Source organism: Vipera ursinii (genome assembly GCF_947247035.1).
Source record: "Vipera ursinii genome assembly, chromosome: 4".
NCBI lineage: Eukaryota > Metazoa > Chordata > Lepidosauria > Squamata > Viperidae > Vipera > Vipera ursinii.
This window is the reverse complement of record NC_139514.1, coordinates 84616886-84632037: the sequence shown is the minus strand read 5'-3', so window position 1 is coordinate 84632037 and position 15152 is coordinate 84616886. Positions and strand designations below refer to the sequence as shown.

Sequence of the window (15152 nt, the reverse complement as noted above, 5' to 3'; positions counted from 1 at the left end):
AATGCACCTTTTAAAGCTAGTTCACTCAGCAGCTTGTCTTTTCTGTCTCTGGAGGCTTTTCCTTGTTTGATAAATACATGGAAGAGGGAAAATATCGGTGGTGGTGGCCATAAGTGTGAAAAATGATCATAAGTCATTTCAGTGCAATTGTTTTTTTTTGTCATCAAGTTTTTGACACCCTGCTAGATGGTACTCGAATATTGCCATATCCTAAAAGTGATGCAATCGGTGAAAAGGTTGAAAAGCCCTGTGATAGAGGGTGGTGCATGACTTCTGGATGCCCAATATGTCCAACAGTTGTTTCAACTGCTTTCAAAGTCTCTACCTTGGTTGGAATGTATGCACTGAGATAGCCGAAGCTGTAAGCGATCCCACTCTTTATACAGCACCGGAGCTACCTTTGATGGGTCAGTGAGTAGAACCTCTCACTGACCATTTTTTAAAGCTCTTTCAAACAGGCCACAAAGGGGGTCTTCTGCCTGGTCTCTTTTCAAGTCTTTTTTAGTCAGAACAAACATACCCTCCACCCTAACTTGGATGGGGTTACAGTACAATTTAGGAACACCTGCAGTAGTGACCCCTACGGCTTCCACCCCAATTACTCCTCGAGCTTGGTGCTCAACCCCCTGATACAGCACTTGAATGCCATCAGAGGTCAATCGGACCCATTCTCCAACATATGCCTCTGGATCGTGAGGTCTCCTCGACAGGGCATCTACATCCTTGTTCCTCACCCCCAGGTGGTATCTCAGGCTAAACCTAAATCTGGAAAGGGCAGCTAGCCACCGATGCCTTGTGGCATTGAGTTTTGCAGTTGTGAGCAGATATGTAAGTGGGTTGTTGTCTGACTTAACCTCAAACTCTGCCCCATATAGATAGTCCTTCAATCTATCTACCACCGCCAACTTAAGTGCCAAAAATTCCAGCTTATGGGTGGGGTAGTTCTTTTCAGCTAAAGTTAGGCCCCTACTGACGTATGCAATGGGCTTCAGATGTCTGTCATGTTCCTGATACAGTACCCCCCCAAGAACATCCCGACTAGCATCATGCAGTTCGTACGGCCGGCTAGGATCTGCATAAGCCAAGATGGGGGCATTTGTAAGCCTCCATTTCAGCTGGTCAAAGGCTTATTCACACTGCTCAGTCAACTCCGCTGAATAGATTCTCGAGACTTCCTGGGTCCCTTATTTTGAATGGTCTGATTCAGACAACCTGAGGCATCCTCTACCTCTTCATTCTTTAACAAATCATTAAGAGGACGAGCTATCTTTGCGAACACTTCAACAAACCTCTGATAGTATGAGCAGAACCCCAAAAACGATTGCAGTTCAGCCACATTTTGAGGCCTAGGCCAGGAAACAACAGCCTCAAGCTTAGCAAGGTCAGTTGATACCCCTTCTGCAGAAACAACATGACCCAAATATATAACAGATGGTTGATAAAATTGGCATTTTTCTAATGACAGGGCCCTTGTATAAATACCCTCCACTTGTACTGACACCATCGGCCCACCAGCTGTTTAGGAATTTTGGCAGTGAGAAGCACAGCATCTGGTTCAACAGTCCGTACTTGAGTCCCCAAAGACTGTTGCTGGGGCCCTGTCGCTCTGACTTCAGAAGGTTCTATGATATGGCGGTCCCTTGCTAAGGACGATGCTCCCATCACCCCTATCACCAATGGGGACTTTAGGGGAAGCCCACTCCCAAGAGTTGGCACCCAAACCTGCCCTCGGTCATCCCTTTCATTGGAGCTAGCTGATATTACTGGGCACCCAGTTGGCTCCCTCACTGGGGCCCTCAATAGTTTTCCCAACTATCCTGAACTTCTATACAGTTTTGTACAAGTACGCCTATAATGTCCTACACCACCATAGTTGTAACAAATCACCGACCTTTCCAAATTATCAGCCGAGGTAGAATGGCCCTTCCCCCCACTGGCTGGCCCGGCCCGACCTCCATTTGGAGATGGACAACCCATTGCTGTCCACGAGGCCATCATCCTAGTTAAATTTGATATCTGAGCTTGCATACGTAGTTCTCAGTCGATCATCATCCTCTCCACCCTTCCTCACTCTGGTGCCTGGGGACCATCCTGATGATAAATCAGCTGTGATCTCTTTGGCCTCCTCTACGACCTCGGTCGCCCTAACTCTCCTTATGAGCTCATGATACCCCCAAATGTTCCCTTTGGCTTCAGTCTTTATTTGATTCCAGACTGGATCCAAGGCTAAAGCACCCTGGGAAAGTTGCTCCATCCAGGCTTGCTCCACTTCAGTTGGATCCAGCCACCCCACCTTCCACAACCTGATATAATAATTTGTTCAATCATCTTATATACTCAGACAGCCTTTCACCTCTCTTTTGATACATATGATTAAAGTGAAACAGTAAGCTGAAAACTGTTTTGGCAGACCCAAATTTGTCATGCAATAGGGAGAGGTAGTCACGCATAGTAAAATGCCTCAGCTCAATGTTAGACTTCTGATAGCTTCTGCAGCAGGGCCCTTTAAGCTTTCTCTGACACTCTGCTTTTTTGTGCATCTGGTATATCCCATTCTTCAACTGCTTGTACTGCCTGCTCCATCCAGGTTTCACATTCTTCTTCCCCCTCTGGTACTGGCTGCATCCCTGAGAAAATACGTAGTTTCTTATATCCTGCCCCCACACACTAATTGCCAGTCAGGTTTTGTATGGAGATCAGACTTCCCCTACCCTGCACAAACTCTGCCTCTGGTGCCCCTACAGTAAACGAAGCACGTGTCTCCCTTTTCTGGCCCAATGGTTTAGACAAGAACGTGGCCCAAACAGTTGGGACTGTCACCCCTGCCCTAATATCCTCAGTCCATTGAAGGCTCTCAACCTGAAAGCACTCCGGAACATTTTTCTTCCACTCCAACAGAACATAGAAGTGGGCAATGTCCCGGTCCACCCTTATGTCCACCACATATACCCTCTGGTCCGCGACAAGAGTCCTCAATGTCTGTAGAATTTGCTCTTCTGGCCAAACATCACCAGGGACATCAATTACTATACTCGACTTTATCTCACTATTCTGGTCCTCACACCACTTAGTAATGGTGGTTGGGTCCCTTTTGTTCACCTCATAACCCTACGTGAGACCACTTGACCCCCCCCTCCAAAGGGGAAGACCGGACAGGAAATCCCGGATGAGCCCCCACATGTAGCGCCACCTCCGTAGGGACTGCTTAAGTCCAGGGTCTCCTGACCTTCCCTCCAAGTGGCCACCAGCCCAAAGAGGTCTCTCACGTTGGAAGCCTCTGCCTAACAGGGTATGTAACGTGGTATTCAGTCATGATCAGCAGCCACACACATGGGGCGGTGATGGCCGCTCTCTCTCTCGACAGTGGCTCACTTGGGATGTTGATAGTTGATCTAAGGCAATAAGAACTTACAGGGAAGATGGTAATCAATCTCTAATGACAACAACTTGCCCAGAACAATGTTAATCAGCCTCTGGTGATGGCAACTTGCCTAGAACCATGGCGGTCAGTCTCTGGTGGCAACAATTTGCCTAAAGCAATGGTAGCCAGTCTCTGGTGGCAACAACTTGCCCAGAACGATGGCAGTCAGTCTCTGGTGACAGCAACTTGCCCAGGACGATGTTAATCCATCTTTGATGACAACAATTTGCCTAGAACGATGGCAACAAATCTCTGGTGATGGCAGAGGCCTCCCATGTCCGCTCTCCTTGCCCCTCTCTGACCTCACTCCATGTAATCCCTTTTTATCTCCCCCAGCTGATCCTATGAAGAAAAAAATCCCTTACCTCCCACTAAAGGACGTATGTCAAACTCTTCCCTAACTCTCCCTCTGCCTAACTTACTCCAACAAGGGAAAGGAATTAAAACTCCCCAAACTACCCTCTCTCCCTAGCTTCGTCTGGCCTGCCCACAACAAAAGAGAAAGAAACAATAAAACTTCATCTTTCCCCATCCCCCCCTCTCTCTCTTTGCCTGGCCTGCTTCAAGCAAACAGCTCCAACCAGCCACTCTCACCCTCTCTCTCTCTCTGCCTGGCCTGCTTCCAGCAAATGGCTCCAACAACTACTTCTCACTCTTTCTATCCCTCCCCCTTTCGTCCGGCTTGCCTGTAACGAAGCAAAAAAAGCAAATGTGAAAACCCCAGCTTTTTACTCTCTCTCCAATCAGCTGGCTTAGAATGGCAAGCTCCATCAAGCCTTCTCTCTTCCTCCCTTCTATCGGCTTCCTCCTCCTTTTTCTTCCCTCCTCCAAGCCACGCCCTGCCGCCAGACCCATGGCAGATGCCGGAGCTCTTCATCTTCCTGCCTAATTGGCAGGGCACCTGCAAAGCCTCTCAGCTGGCCCCATTCTCACCCTAACTCCGCTACATGTATAAAAAGCAACTTCAGACTTGAGATAAATTTTTAATGATAAATTACTCAGTTTTCTGAAGTCCTTTTTGTCTCAGAATCCTGGCCTTATGTGTCTTAGTTGAAAAATTATTTTTTTGTATTTCAAACAGTGATGTCTGTAAATGTCATCTGGTTCTGTCATTCATTATTGCAATGTAATTCATGTAGTCATTAGAAGGCTTTTGCTTTCTAATGGAGGTCTGGGAATATTCAGTTCAATAATTTGCATTCAATCAGAAGACTTTAAATTAGGCCTTGCCAAGATTAGAACTTCCCAATAGAGCAGTTTCAGGATAACATTAGCAGATATACATAGATAGGTCAACGTAGAACATACATAGAAGGATCTGTGTGGGCATTACAGGAAATTGGGATGTCATATGCTATACCATTCATTATTTTTCTATTATTTGTGATTAACCATCAAATACTTAGTGCATTATTTCTGCTGCAAATTGGACAAATAATTTTTCTTGGTATATTCATTTAACTTTTTCTACCCTTGCCATTTTGTTTAATTCAGCATTTCCCAATCTAATGTTTGTTCAGACACGTGTGGCTTCAGTTCCCCAAATTCTCAGCCAGCCTGGACTTTGATTAGACTGAGCTAGGAAGCAATGATTGACTGACTCAATTAGATTGAGTTGAGAGAAGTCTAAACTCTGCTCACCCAATAAGATCTGTGAATGAATTGGAAGTCTGATCCTCTGTTGTTGGTAAAGCATGCCCGTTTATGTTATATGAGCAATCTCAGCACTGTTTATTTTTATTCTATAGTTAGTTGAAGTATAGATATAATTTTCCAAATGCTAAAAGTATGGATATAAATTCCAGGAACTGCAGTGAACCAACACAGCTTTCTCTGGAAATAAAAATTATGTAGGGAAAATATGTTGCAAAATCTTCCATATTTGGTATATCTGGTATTTACAAATTGATATATTCTGAAAGAAAACAAAAAGAAAATGGAAGAGATTAGTTGAGAAGAATAGTTGAACTTGAAATCACTTCAGTAAAAAGTAATATTTTTCAGTAGTTTACACAAAACTTGTACTTTTAATCCACAATGCTTTGGATTTAGACTTAGTAGCAAGCAATTCAATAGGAAAATTGCCATTGAATTCCCAAGTTTTAGAAATTGTAATCATACTGTATAGCAGTCTGTTGGTTTTACAAACCATTTCCAGTGTTTATTTGACCCAAGTCATATTGCCACTAGAGTGTCTTCCAGACATGGTAATCATGACTGTGGGGTCTTCTTTTTAATTGTTCCTGCCTGGTGGGAAAAAGTTGCCTAGGTAGAAGTACAAATGCGGTATATGAATTAATTCTGAGAGAGGAGTTTCAGGGGGATGGGATGGGACAAGGCATAGCTGGCTGCTAATGTTTCCTCCAATTTTTCCTGGTAAAAGAACAGAAATAGGAAGGTGGGCTGGGAAATTAAAAAAGTGTTTTGAAGAAGCTGGCCAGGAATTTGAGAAATAGATCCAACATTATATTGTTTGTTTCTGGTGGTGTAATGGACTGTATTAGTACATTATGCCATAGATAGCTATAAATTGTGATATGATGTCAGCACTACAATTCTCCATTTGGCCCTGTACACTTATAGCTAGCAATGTATACGTGAGGTATCAGTAATTTGGTGATACATTTGACAGAAATGTTCCAAAGGTGCTTTTTCAAGAGGCAACTGGTCTTTCTTGTTTTTCTTTGAAGACTTTTTGCTTCTTATCTAAGAAGCTTCTTCAGCTTTGACTGGATGGTGGGGAAGGGAAGGATTTATATTCCTTGCAGACAGCTTGTCATTTGCATTATTTTAGAGAGTTGTTGAGATTTATCTGGTCCCCAGGGTCACCTGACTAGTGCAAATGGGTGTGGAGCCTTCTTGCAACTGCTGAAGGACTGTGTTGTAGACTGGAGATAGATGATGTCATATGCCTCCCCCTCTGTTGAAAGAGGGCTGTTTAATTTTGACATAGATTGACCCCTTTTTCAAACCAGTGGTTGTCTCTTTCCAAAATGTGGACTTTGCTTTCTTCAAAAGAGTGGCTTTTGTCTTTTAAATGCCGATGGACTTCTAAAAGGTGGGTCAAAGAAGCCATCTATGTCAAATTGAACAGCCCTCTCTCAACAGAGGGAGAGGGGTACATCATCTATCTCCAGTCTACAACACAGTCCTTTCAGCAGTTCCAAGAAGGCTCCACACCCATTTGTACCACTCAGGTGACCCTGAAGACACAGTGGCTTCAACAACTCTCTAAAAGATTCAAATGATCAGTTGTCTGCAAGGAATATAAATCCTTCCATTCCCTACTATCCAGTCAGAGCTGAAGAAGCTTCTTGGATGAGAAATGAAATGTCTTCAAAGAAAAACAAGAAAGTCCAGTTGCCTCTTGAAAAAGCACCTTTGGGACAACCATGACCTGGATGACTGAGAATCTCCATAGACATTTGACAGAAGTGTTTTAAAATAAGCGAACAGAATACTATGTAATTAGGATATAAGAATTATAGAGACTTTAATAGTTAATCTATTGTAGAATAGAAAGGATGGGAAAAATCCATTTGATTTTACTTTTTATATGAAGCTGCCCAGTCTGAGCTTTTCAAACCTGTATTTGACACGTGTATCGAAATCCTTTTTCCCCCCAGAATTTTGCAATATGGTACAAAAGAGATATGTGAGATGGCAGCCATATAAATATGATAAATAAATAAAAGTACAAGTAGAAACCATGTATTGCATTTTTTGTGTAACCCTTTTTCTATTAAATAGTTGTGATGTTACTATATGTATGTTATTATCTATGCATCTATTATTTGTGTTTACATTGGAATTCACACTCTGGCAGAAAAAGCAACATTTACAAAAAACTTACAAAATTACCTACTTTTTAAGTTAAACACATTTATAAAAACATTGCATTGTTTCTTATTTGGCTTGTGAGTATATGTTTGGAAATGTGAAAACATAATTTGAAAATCCTATAAATGCTTTTAGGCCTAATTCTACTTCACATATTTAGAAAAAAAGCTATGTTGTCAATGCCTGCATTTTGTTTGAACTGTCTCATTTATCGGAATCATGACATATGTATTTCATCTCCTTAATGAAGGTAGAGATATTGCCAGTTCTTCTGAAGGTTTTATTGCATTTGTGCTATTCAGTGTTTACAAATGGAGATAACCAGTTTTCAAATATTAGAAGGAATTCCCCCATCCTTATACAAGAAATGAAAATAAGGCAGAAGCATCTTCTCCCATCATTGTATTTCCACATTTAGAAAATTTTGCTTGACTAAATTCTGTTCTAAAGCTGTTAATGGCATGGGAATTTGTCAGAAATTTCACTTGATATCCATCAGTTCCACTTAATACTGGAAAATGTAATAATCAAACAGTTAAGGATATGAACGTGATTAATATTTGACCTTTTTCCATGTAAGGACAAAGTAATTTATGAAAAATATTTATGAGAATAATGGGGCTTTAACGTATGCTTCAAAAAAGCTCAAAATGTATTTAATTAAAATAAAATGTTTAAATAATTCAGGGCTAGGCTTGAATAGGTAATTTTAAAAGGTGATTAAGATATATTGGTTTTCATTTAGTATAAGGTAAAGGTAAAGGTTCCCCCACACATGCGTGCTAGTCGTTTCTGACTCTAGGGGCTGGTGCTCATCTCCGTTTCAAAGCCGAAGAGCCAGTGCTTGTCTGAGGACGTCTCCATGGTCATGTGGCTGGCATGACTAGACTCCAAAGGCGCACGGAACACTGATATAATAGTATTTCTTTGTCTTTGGCTGTTTTGGTAGGATTTGTGAACTTGAAGAACTGGGAGAGCTGTCCCCTTGCTGGGAAAGTCTTCGTCGGCAAATAGTCACTCAGTACCAAACAATTATTCTGACCTATCAGGACAACTTGACAAATCTTCATCAGTATAAAGGTAAATATTTCAGACCTATTTTTATGATGGTTTCAAAATCACCAGCTGTAGATAATGTTGCCTTTTTGTTAGAAGAAGATTGCTGTTTAACTGTACTCTTCATACAGACACAATTGCATACATTCATAGTAATTTTTCTGTTTACTTATATCATTTGGTTTCAGCAGGATGGGTATAGGAAGGAATGTGGAATCTTGCCATCCATACTAGTTTTCTTTGTCCAGGAAGATTGGAAGTGGATATAGAAGAATAATTCTATAAATACAAGGGCAGTTTATGCATTCAGTATGAATAAAAGGCAATATAAGCACAAAGTAAAATAGTAATGGATCTAGTTCAAATTTTATTTATTTATTTGAGTTTGATAGCTATCTACCTCTAAAGGATAGGGTGACATGCATCATATGACTTAAAACAATTTAACAGAATTAAAAGAATACAAAATAAATATATATGGCACCAAGGAAAACTATTACTATAGAGCCAAATACGGCCAGAACCTTACCATACTCGGGGCCCTAGATCCCGGGCTTACAACCAAGTATTCATGACCTTACAAAAAGCCAAGAGGGTTGAGGTCATCCTGCTATCTTAAGGGAGAATATTCCAGATGGCAGGGGCTGTGGCAGAGAAGGCACATCTCCAAATTGATAGCTTTTGCCAGGTTGATGAAAATATTTATCCTAAAATAAAGGTAAAGCAGCAATAACAAAGGAAAATCAAGAGATGGAAAGGCTTTGCAGAATGAACCTTAAAAGCAACACATCAAGGATGGATGAGTATTGTGGCAAAGAAATGATTTGTTTGCATAAGCTTTAATCCTGTAAAATCCCAGAGCCAACATTTTATAATGTTAACATTTCCAAATAAATGACAATAAAATGGTATGCCCTGTTACAGAATTAGGATTCACAGCAAAAAAGCGTTTTTTTTTTTTGTATGTCCTTTATTAGTCAGCATTCAAAAATTTTCACACTTCTTTTAAAGGACTAAGTTGAAAGTATGAAATTTGGCAAATCTTTCCATTTATCCTCTAAATATTTAAGCCTTTAAGATGTAGCATTGCTATTATGTCCTGAATATTTTTTGAAAAAGTCTTAAAGTATTCTAAAATTATCTTCATGCTTTTACCATCAGTTTTACAAAAATATTCTGCATGTCTGTAGTCCAAAATGCTCTATAGACAGCACTAAAACAGTATCTTAATGGTATATTTTCTCTATTTGCTTTTTTGAACATATCAGTTACATTTATTTTTCCATCAAAAAGGTATATTGGAAACTCTTGTTTAATGCGAAAAGAACCATAGGCCATATTCCTATTGCATTTCAAGCTTGGAAAACATCAGAGAATGAACTATGACTGCAATGAACAATTCAGTGACTGCAAGCACAATCACTAGCACTAATGATATTACCTAGTTTGGGTAATGAAACAAACAACCAAGCTCAGAAACCACCAAAGACTCCATAATTCAACCTTCTTTTCTATTGGAAACATAATTATGTAATTTGAGAGACTGTAATGGTTATTAGCTACAACATCCTGAAGCCAGTCTACTTTCTTTTAAACAAAAAATAGTTTTGAACAAGTACCACCAATATCTCAGGGGCTGCCACAAAGAAGAGGGAGCCAAGCTATTCTCCAAAGCACCTGAAGGCAGGAGAAGAAGCAACGGATGGAAACTAGTCAAGGAGAGAAGCAACCTAGAACTAAGGAGAAACTTCCTGACAGTTAGAACAATTAACCAGTGGAACAACCTGCCTCCAGAAGTGGTGAATGCTCCGACACTGGAAGTTTTTAAGAAAAGACTGGACAACCATTTGTCTGAAATGGTATAGGGTTTCCTGCCTTAGCAGGGGGTTGGACTAGATGACCTCCAAGGTCCCTTCCAAGTTCTTCTTCTTCTTCTTCTTCTTCTTCTTCTTCTTCTTCTTCTTCTTCTTCTTCTTCTTCTTCTTCTTCTTCTTCTTCTTCTTCTTCTTCTTCTTCTTCTTCTTCTAACAGTTTCCCGTGGGGATCGGAATTGGAAGCATGACTATTCATTCTGAATTGTGATTAAATAAAGGAATTACAATTCTGATCTATTTATCATTTTATTATTGTTCTTTATGGTCACTTTTCTGTTCATTAATTATATTTCTGGGACGTGAATATACAAAAATTGATGTTTTCCAATTCATTTCTCCAGGACCATCATTCAAAGCTAGTAGTCTGAAGAGTGATAAAAAGCTTGAATTCATGCCCACAAATTTACACATACAGCGAATGAGAGTTCAGGATGATGCGGGATCAGGTATTGTTATGCTTCTTAATACATTTTAAATATATTAGCAAGTTCAGTTCTCCACGTGTGAATCTTTGTTTTTCATTAGCAACATGCTATATACAAGTTTCAGAGGAAGAAAAGTCTTTAGAGCCTAATGAAAATTAAGCCTATCTGGTATATTTCTGAAATTGAAGGATCAAGAAATGGAATATGTTCTTCACTGGCTAAATCCCTAAGTATGCTTTGTGCTGCGGCAGAGCCCACTTGTTGTTTCTTTTTTTTAAAAGAAAACATATTTTTTTCTGGTCTTGTGCTTCTTTTGCCCATGCAAGTTAGGTGGCCTTTGTTCTTGATTCTCTTGGTAGCAGGGTAAAGAAAATGAGAGAGTTGGAAAAGGTTTTATATTTTGTTTAGAGGTTTGAAGCATGTTGGATATTTTCTGGTTAGAACAAGTGGCTTGTGTTGTAAACTGATAAATGAAGAAGGTTGCGAACTTTTAACCACCAAGGAATGGGCACCTGAACTTGGTAGGAAATCTTGGGATTTTAAATGAGAGGTATTGATACTACTTGGCATTTTCCTCCGCAGTGATACTAACTGTGGCTTTCTGTGGCCTCTGCCATTTACAAATTATATTATTCTGCTTTTCATTGGAGGGAAATGGAATATCCCAGAAAAATATAAATTGTCTTCTTATTCAAGTGATAAGAATCCCTGGATTAAACTGTGCTATTTTAACACATCTTTTTACAGTATAACAAAATTGAAATTTTTGCCAGAGTAGGCCTCTAAAAATTGCAAGTACTTTCCAATGGAAGAAAATGACCAGCTTTACAAAGAAATGTTCGTAGTCATCTTCTCCATTGAGCACCTTACAGAGAAGTACAGGCTGATTTAGAATGTCTATCCTTAGCTGTTGACTGTCTTCATGAAATAATATAAATTTCTCTTACATAATTCTCAGACCAAATGAAGAATGTTCTAATAGTTACATTCTTGGCAGGTATTGTTAAACACAGGGAGACTGTCCACATGACTAGGAATCTACTCAGTAATCAGTTCTCACATCTTATGGTTGTGTATTTCCAGTGATATCCTGTGGCCTATAACAAAAATGCAAGAAATGGGACAGTCTTACAGTTCATATATTATTGGATCCTGATATAATTGATTTCCTGTACTAGAAATAACTGATGCACGAATGTCACTTTGTACTAGATTTAAGATAATTTAGTGCAATTCTCAGAATTTCTAAAGAATTTATAAGCTTTATAGAGTGTTGTTGGTTCTTTAAAATATGGTTGTTGGTTTCTTTGCATATTTGCATTCTAAGACAAGATGACAGGAATTCTCACTGCATCTTTTTCCCTGTCATTTGTAATGTTTAGATGAGAATTATGACATTGTAACTATAGGAGCACCAGCAGCTCACTGCCAGGGCTTTAAATCTGGAGGTCTGCGAAAAAAGCTGCATAAATTTGAAGATGCAAAAAAACAGTAAGTGGCATGTTGAAAGCACACCCTTTTTGTGACTCTAATTTTGTAAAAAAAAACCAATGCCATTCCTTCTTTTCTCTTTTATCCATACATAGAAAGTTTCAACCAATTAGCAATTAGAGATGCCTTATGTGAAGAATTTAGAAGAATGATTTCCCTTTTTAAATTAATCAATGTATTTCAGCTTTCAGTAGATTTTTCTATTTAATCACATATAACAATTTATGAACTATGCATTGGTCCTTGGTGGGGTTAGGGACTTCCCTTGAAATTTTGTCCAAAACTCTTTGATCTGAGTTGCTAAATTTTGAAAGAGTACTTCCTCCCATGTCCCTCTGTGTTCCTGGTTCTGTTGTTTCACCACCACCACCCCATTTGAAGATCTTTTGGGACACTACCTCAAGAGGGGGAAGCACATTGGTGACCTTGTCTGAATTTAGAAATAAGGAGGGTTGGCTTTTTAGTACTTGAATGAGAGACTGGCCAGAAAGAACCAGACTGTAGGCTAGACTAGGAATTTTTCTTTTAAGAGAAACATTTTTGAAGAAGGCAAAGTTAAATAGTTTCTTCTGTGTGCCTTCAAATAAACTATTATTCAAGACCAGACCAAACCTTCTCCTGCTTTACGTTTCTCCTTTTTTGCTATTGAGATGGATGATTCCATGTTTATTTTTGCAATTTTGATGATGATGATGATTCTGAGTGGCTTACAATTAAAAAAGAAAGAAAAACACTAAAAAGAAAAACAGGTTCATGTTACCATGTGCAAGCTGTTGTTTTCATGGTTCTAATCCTGTGAGCTGCTTTCAACAGAAACTATAGTATAAAACTGAAGTGGTGTATGTCCATAAGAAAAGAGACGAAGGGAAGTCTAAAACACCTGTAGCCAGGTGTTATGAGATGTACTGTATAAAGCATTCCCATATGATGTTACCCAGAGGTGGTGGCTCTAGTAGTCAAAGCCATAGAAGAAGGAGGAGGTCAAGTGGATAACCTTAATAGCTGGGAAGCTTTCATAACTGAATTTCATATATGAAATTATTTGAAACTTGAAAACACTCTTATGCAATTTTCCTACAGATGTAAAGGAATTTAAAGGATGCAGCAGTGGGTTCAAAACAGGTCATGTGGATATACTAGATATTTTCACAGATTTGAAATAAGTGCTAGGACTGCTGTTGCAGTGAGCAGAGGAATTAATTTAGCTTTTAATTTTATCTTTTTGGATATCAGAGATTTTAACCAACTATAAGAACATGCAAGCACTGAAACCACTAAGCTTGTCAAACATTAATAACCTGCAGATTCTGTTAAAGTTCTTTGCTAAAGAAGGTTGAAGAAAAATATCCTGGAAGATTCTTAAAGGCTTAAATGCCATATTGTATCATGAATATATCATTTTCTATTATTTTCAGGAGTAGAGTCATCCTGCCTTAGCTATATTGCCTTTATATTCTTAATTTAAAAATAGGGAATTCACAGGAACAAAATAGTTGTACACTTCTAGACTGATGTTTTGTTGCTTTAAATACTGCCAAATCAGATATAGTTTTCCACCCACAAAACTTGGCCAATAAATAATGATATTCTAAGTAAGTCAGAATTAAATTTAGGCTGACACCTCCTATCTGCACTATTTTAGTTTCATATCTTAAATCACTTGCTTATTTTTAGTCTGTGTTACTTGCATCACTTTTAATAATAGCTACAGAAACAAATATGTCATCTACCAGGCAATGGGTAAATTTTCCCTTAGAAGGATCTTATTTAGAAAAATCACAATGTACCTATTATTCGATAATTCTTCAAGTAACTTGGTTGCCATATTAATTGCTTCTATTAAAAATAATCAATATAGCTTTTTAGATAAGCTATGCAGATCTGTCTGCATATTTTGTCTTTTTGACATCTTGTAATATACCGGTATATCATTTTTGTATCCCTGTGTTACATAGTGGGCAGTGTGACCATTTTTCATATCCAGTGAAATTCTATTCTGAGATCAGTTAGTTCTTTGTTATGGTCAATGACCAGAATTCCATTTAAAAAGCTAAAAATTAGTTTTTTTAAAAAATGAAAGTAGACAAAGTAACAATAGCAAAATTATTAGTAAGATTCATTACAGCAGGATTTACAAACAGTAAAATGTGACTATATCCAAAGAAATTTAATCATATTGATAGGCTTGTAGCAATTGTACAAAATATAATTCTGAATATTTGTTTGAGATACAGGTATCAGAATTGAACCAGGGTGAAGCTTATATATTGACAATTTTATATTTGTTCTTTTTTTCTTTTCATTTTTTTTGGCTTGTGTGTAATTCTAGTTCTGTTGTTTTTATTCTGAAGCTTGTATTTTACACACACACACACACACACACACACACACACGTAAAAATATAACTAAATAAACTAGTTATTTGGCTAATAAGGGGGATATAAAATATCACCCTTAAATGACCATGCATTTTTATGAAATAGGGATTCTGAAATTATATTTAGGTGTAATATTGTACACTGTTGTTTATTTGATTTGTTGCAATGTATACACTATTGGAATGTGTGTGCTTTTAATACTAAACACACACCGTTGGTGCAGAGTAGTTTTTCTCACCTTTGGGCAGGTTTAAGATCTGTGGACTTCAACTGCCAGAATTCCCCAGCCAGCCTGAGGAATTCTAGGAGCTGAAGTTCAGCCATCTTAAAGCTGCCAGGGATGAGAAACATTCCTGCAGAGTGCAAATTTTGCTTTAATATTACAGACATCTCTTACAAAAATAATCTTTTTTTTTGAGTCCTGGAAATTGCCCATGCATTACTGAAACATCAAGGTTTCTATTAAAAAAATTACAAATAAAACAGAGATACACTTTATGTTTCAGATATACTGATGATACTTAAGAGTAATTAGGTAGTAATTAGCTGGCTTGGACTTACCACCCCTTTAATATCGATGACTAAACTATTTTACCTTTGGAAGATCATCTTGATAGATTGAACACAGGACTGGGATCTCCATTTTATATTAGATTTTAAAACTGTA

General features: G+C 38.5%; 1 protein-coding gene across 5 annotated transcripts in view; it reads left to right on the top strand.

Annotated features, from left to right (window-relative positions):
• The window catches only part of INPP4A (inositol polyphosphate-4-phosphatase type I A), a 127354-nt gene that overhangs the window by 64548 nt on the left and 47654 nt on the right, over positions 1-15152 (top strand). For all 5 annotated transcript variants that reach the window (XM_083362477.1, XM_083362475.1, XM_083362474.1 and 2 more), the window contains 3 exons: positions 8211-8341; positions 10533-10637; positions 11999-12107. In XM_083362477.1, coding sequence (XP_083218603.1) covers positions 8211-8341; positions 10533-10637; positions 11999-12107 — 345 coding nt within the window. The remainder of the gene's footprint in view (positions 1-8210; positions 8342-10532; positions 10638-11998; positions 12108-15152) is intronic.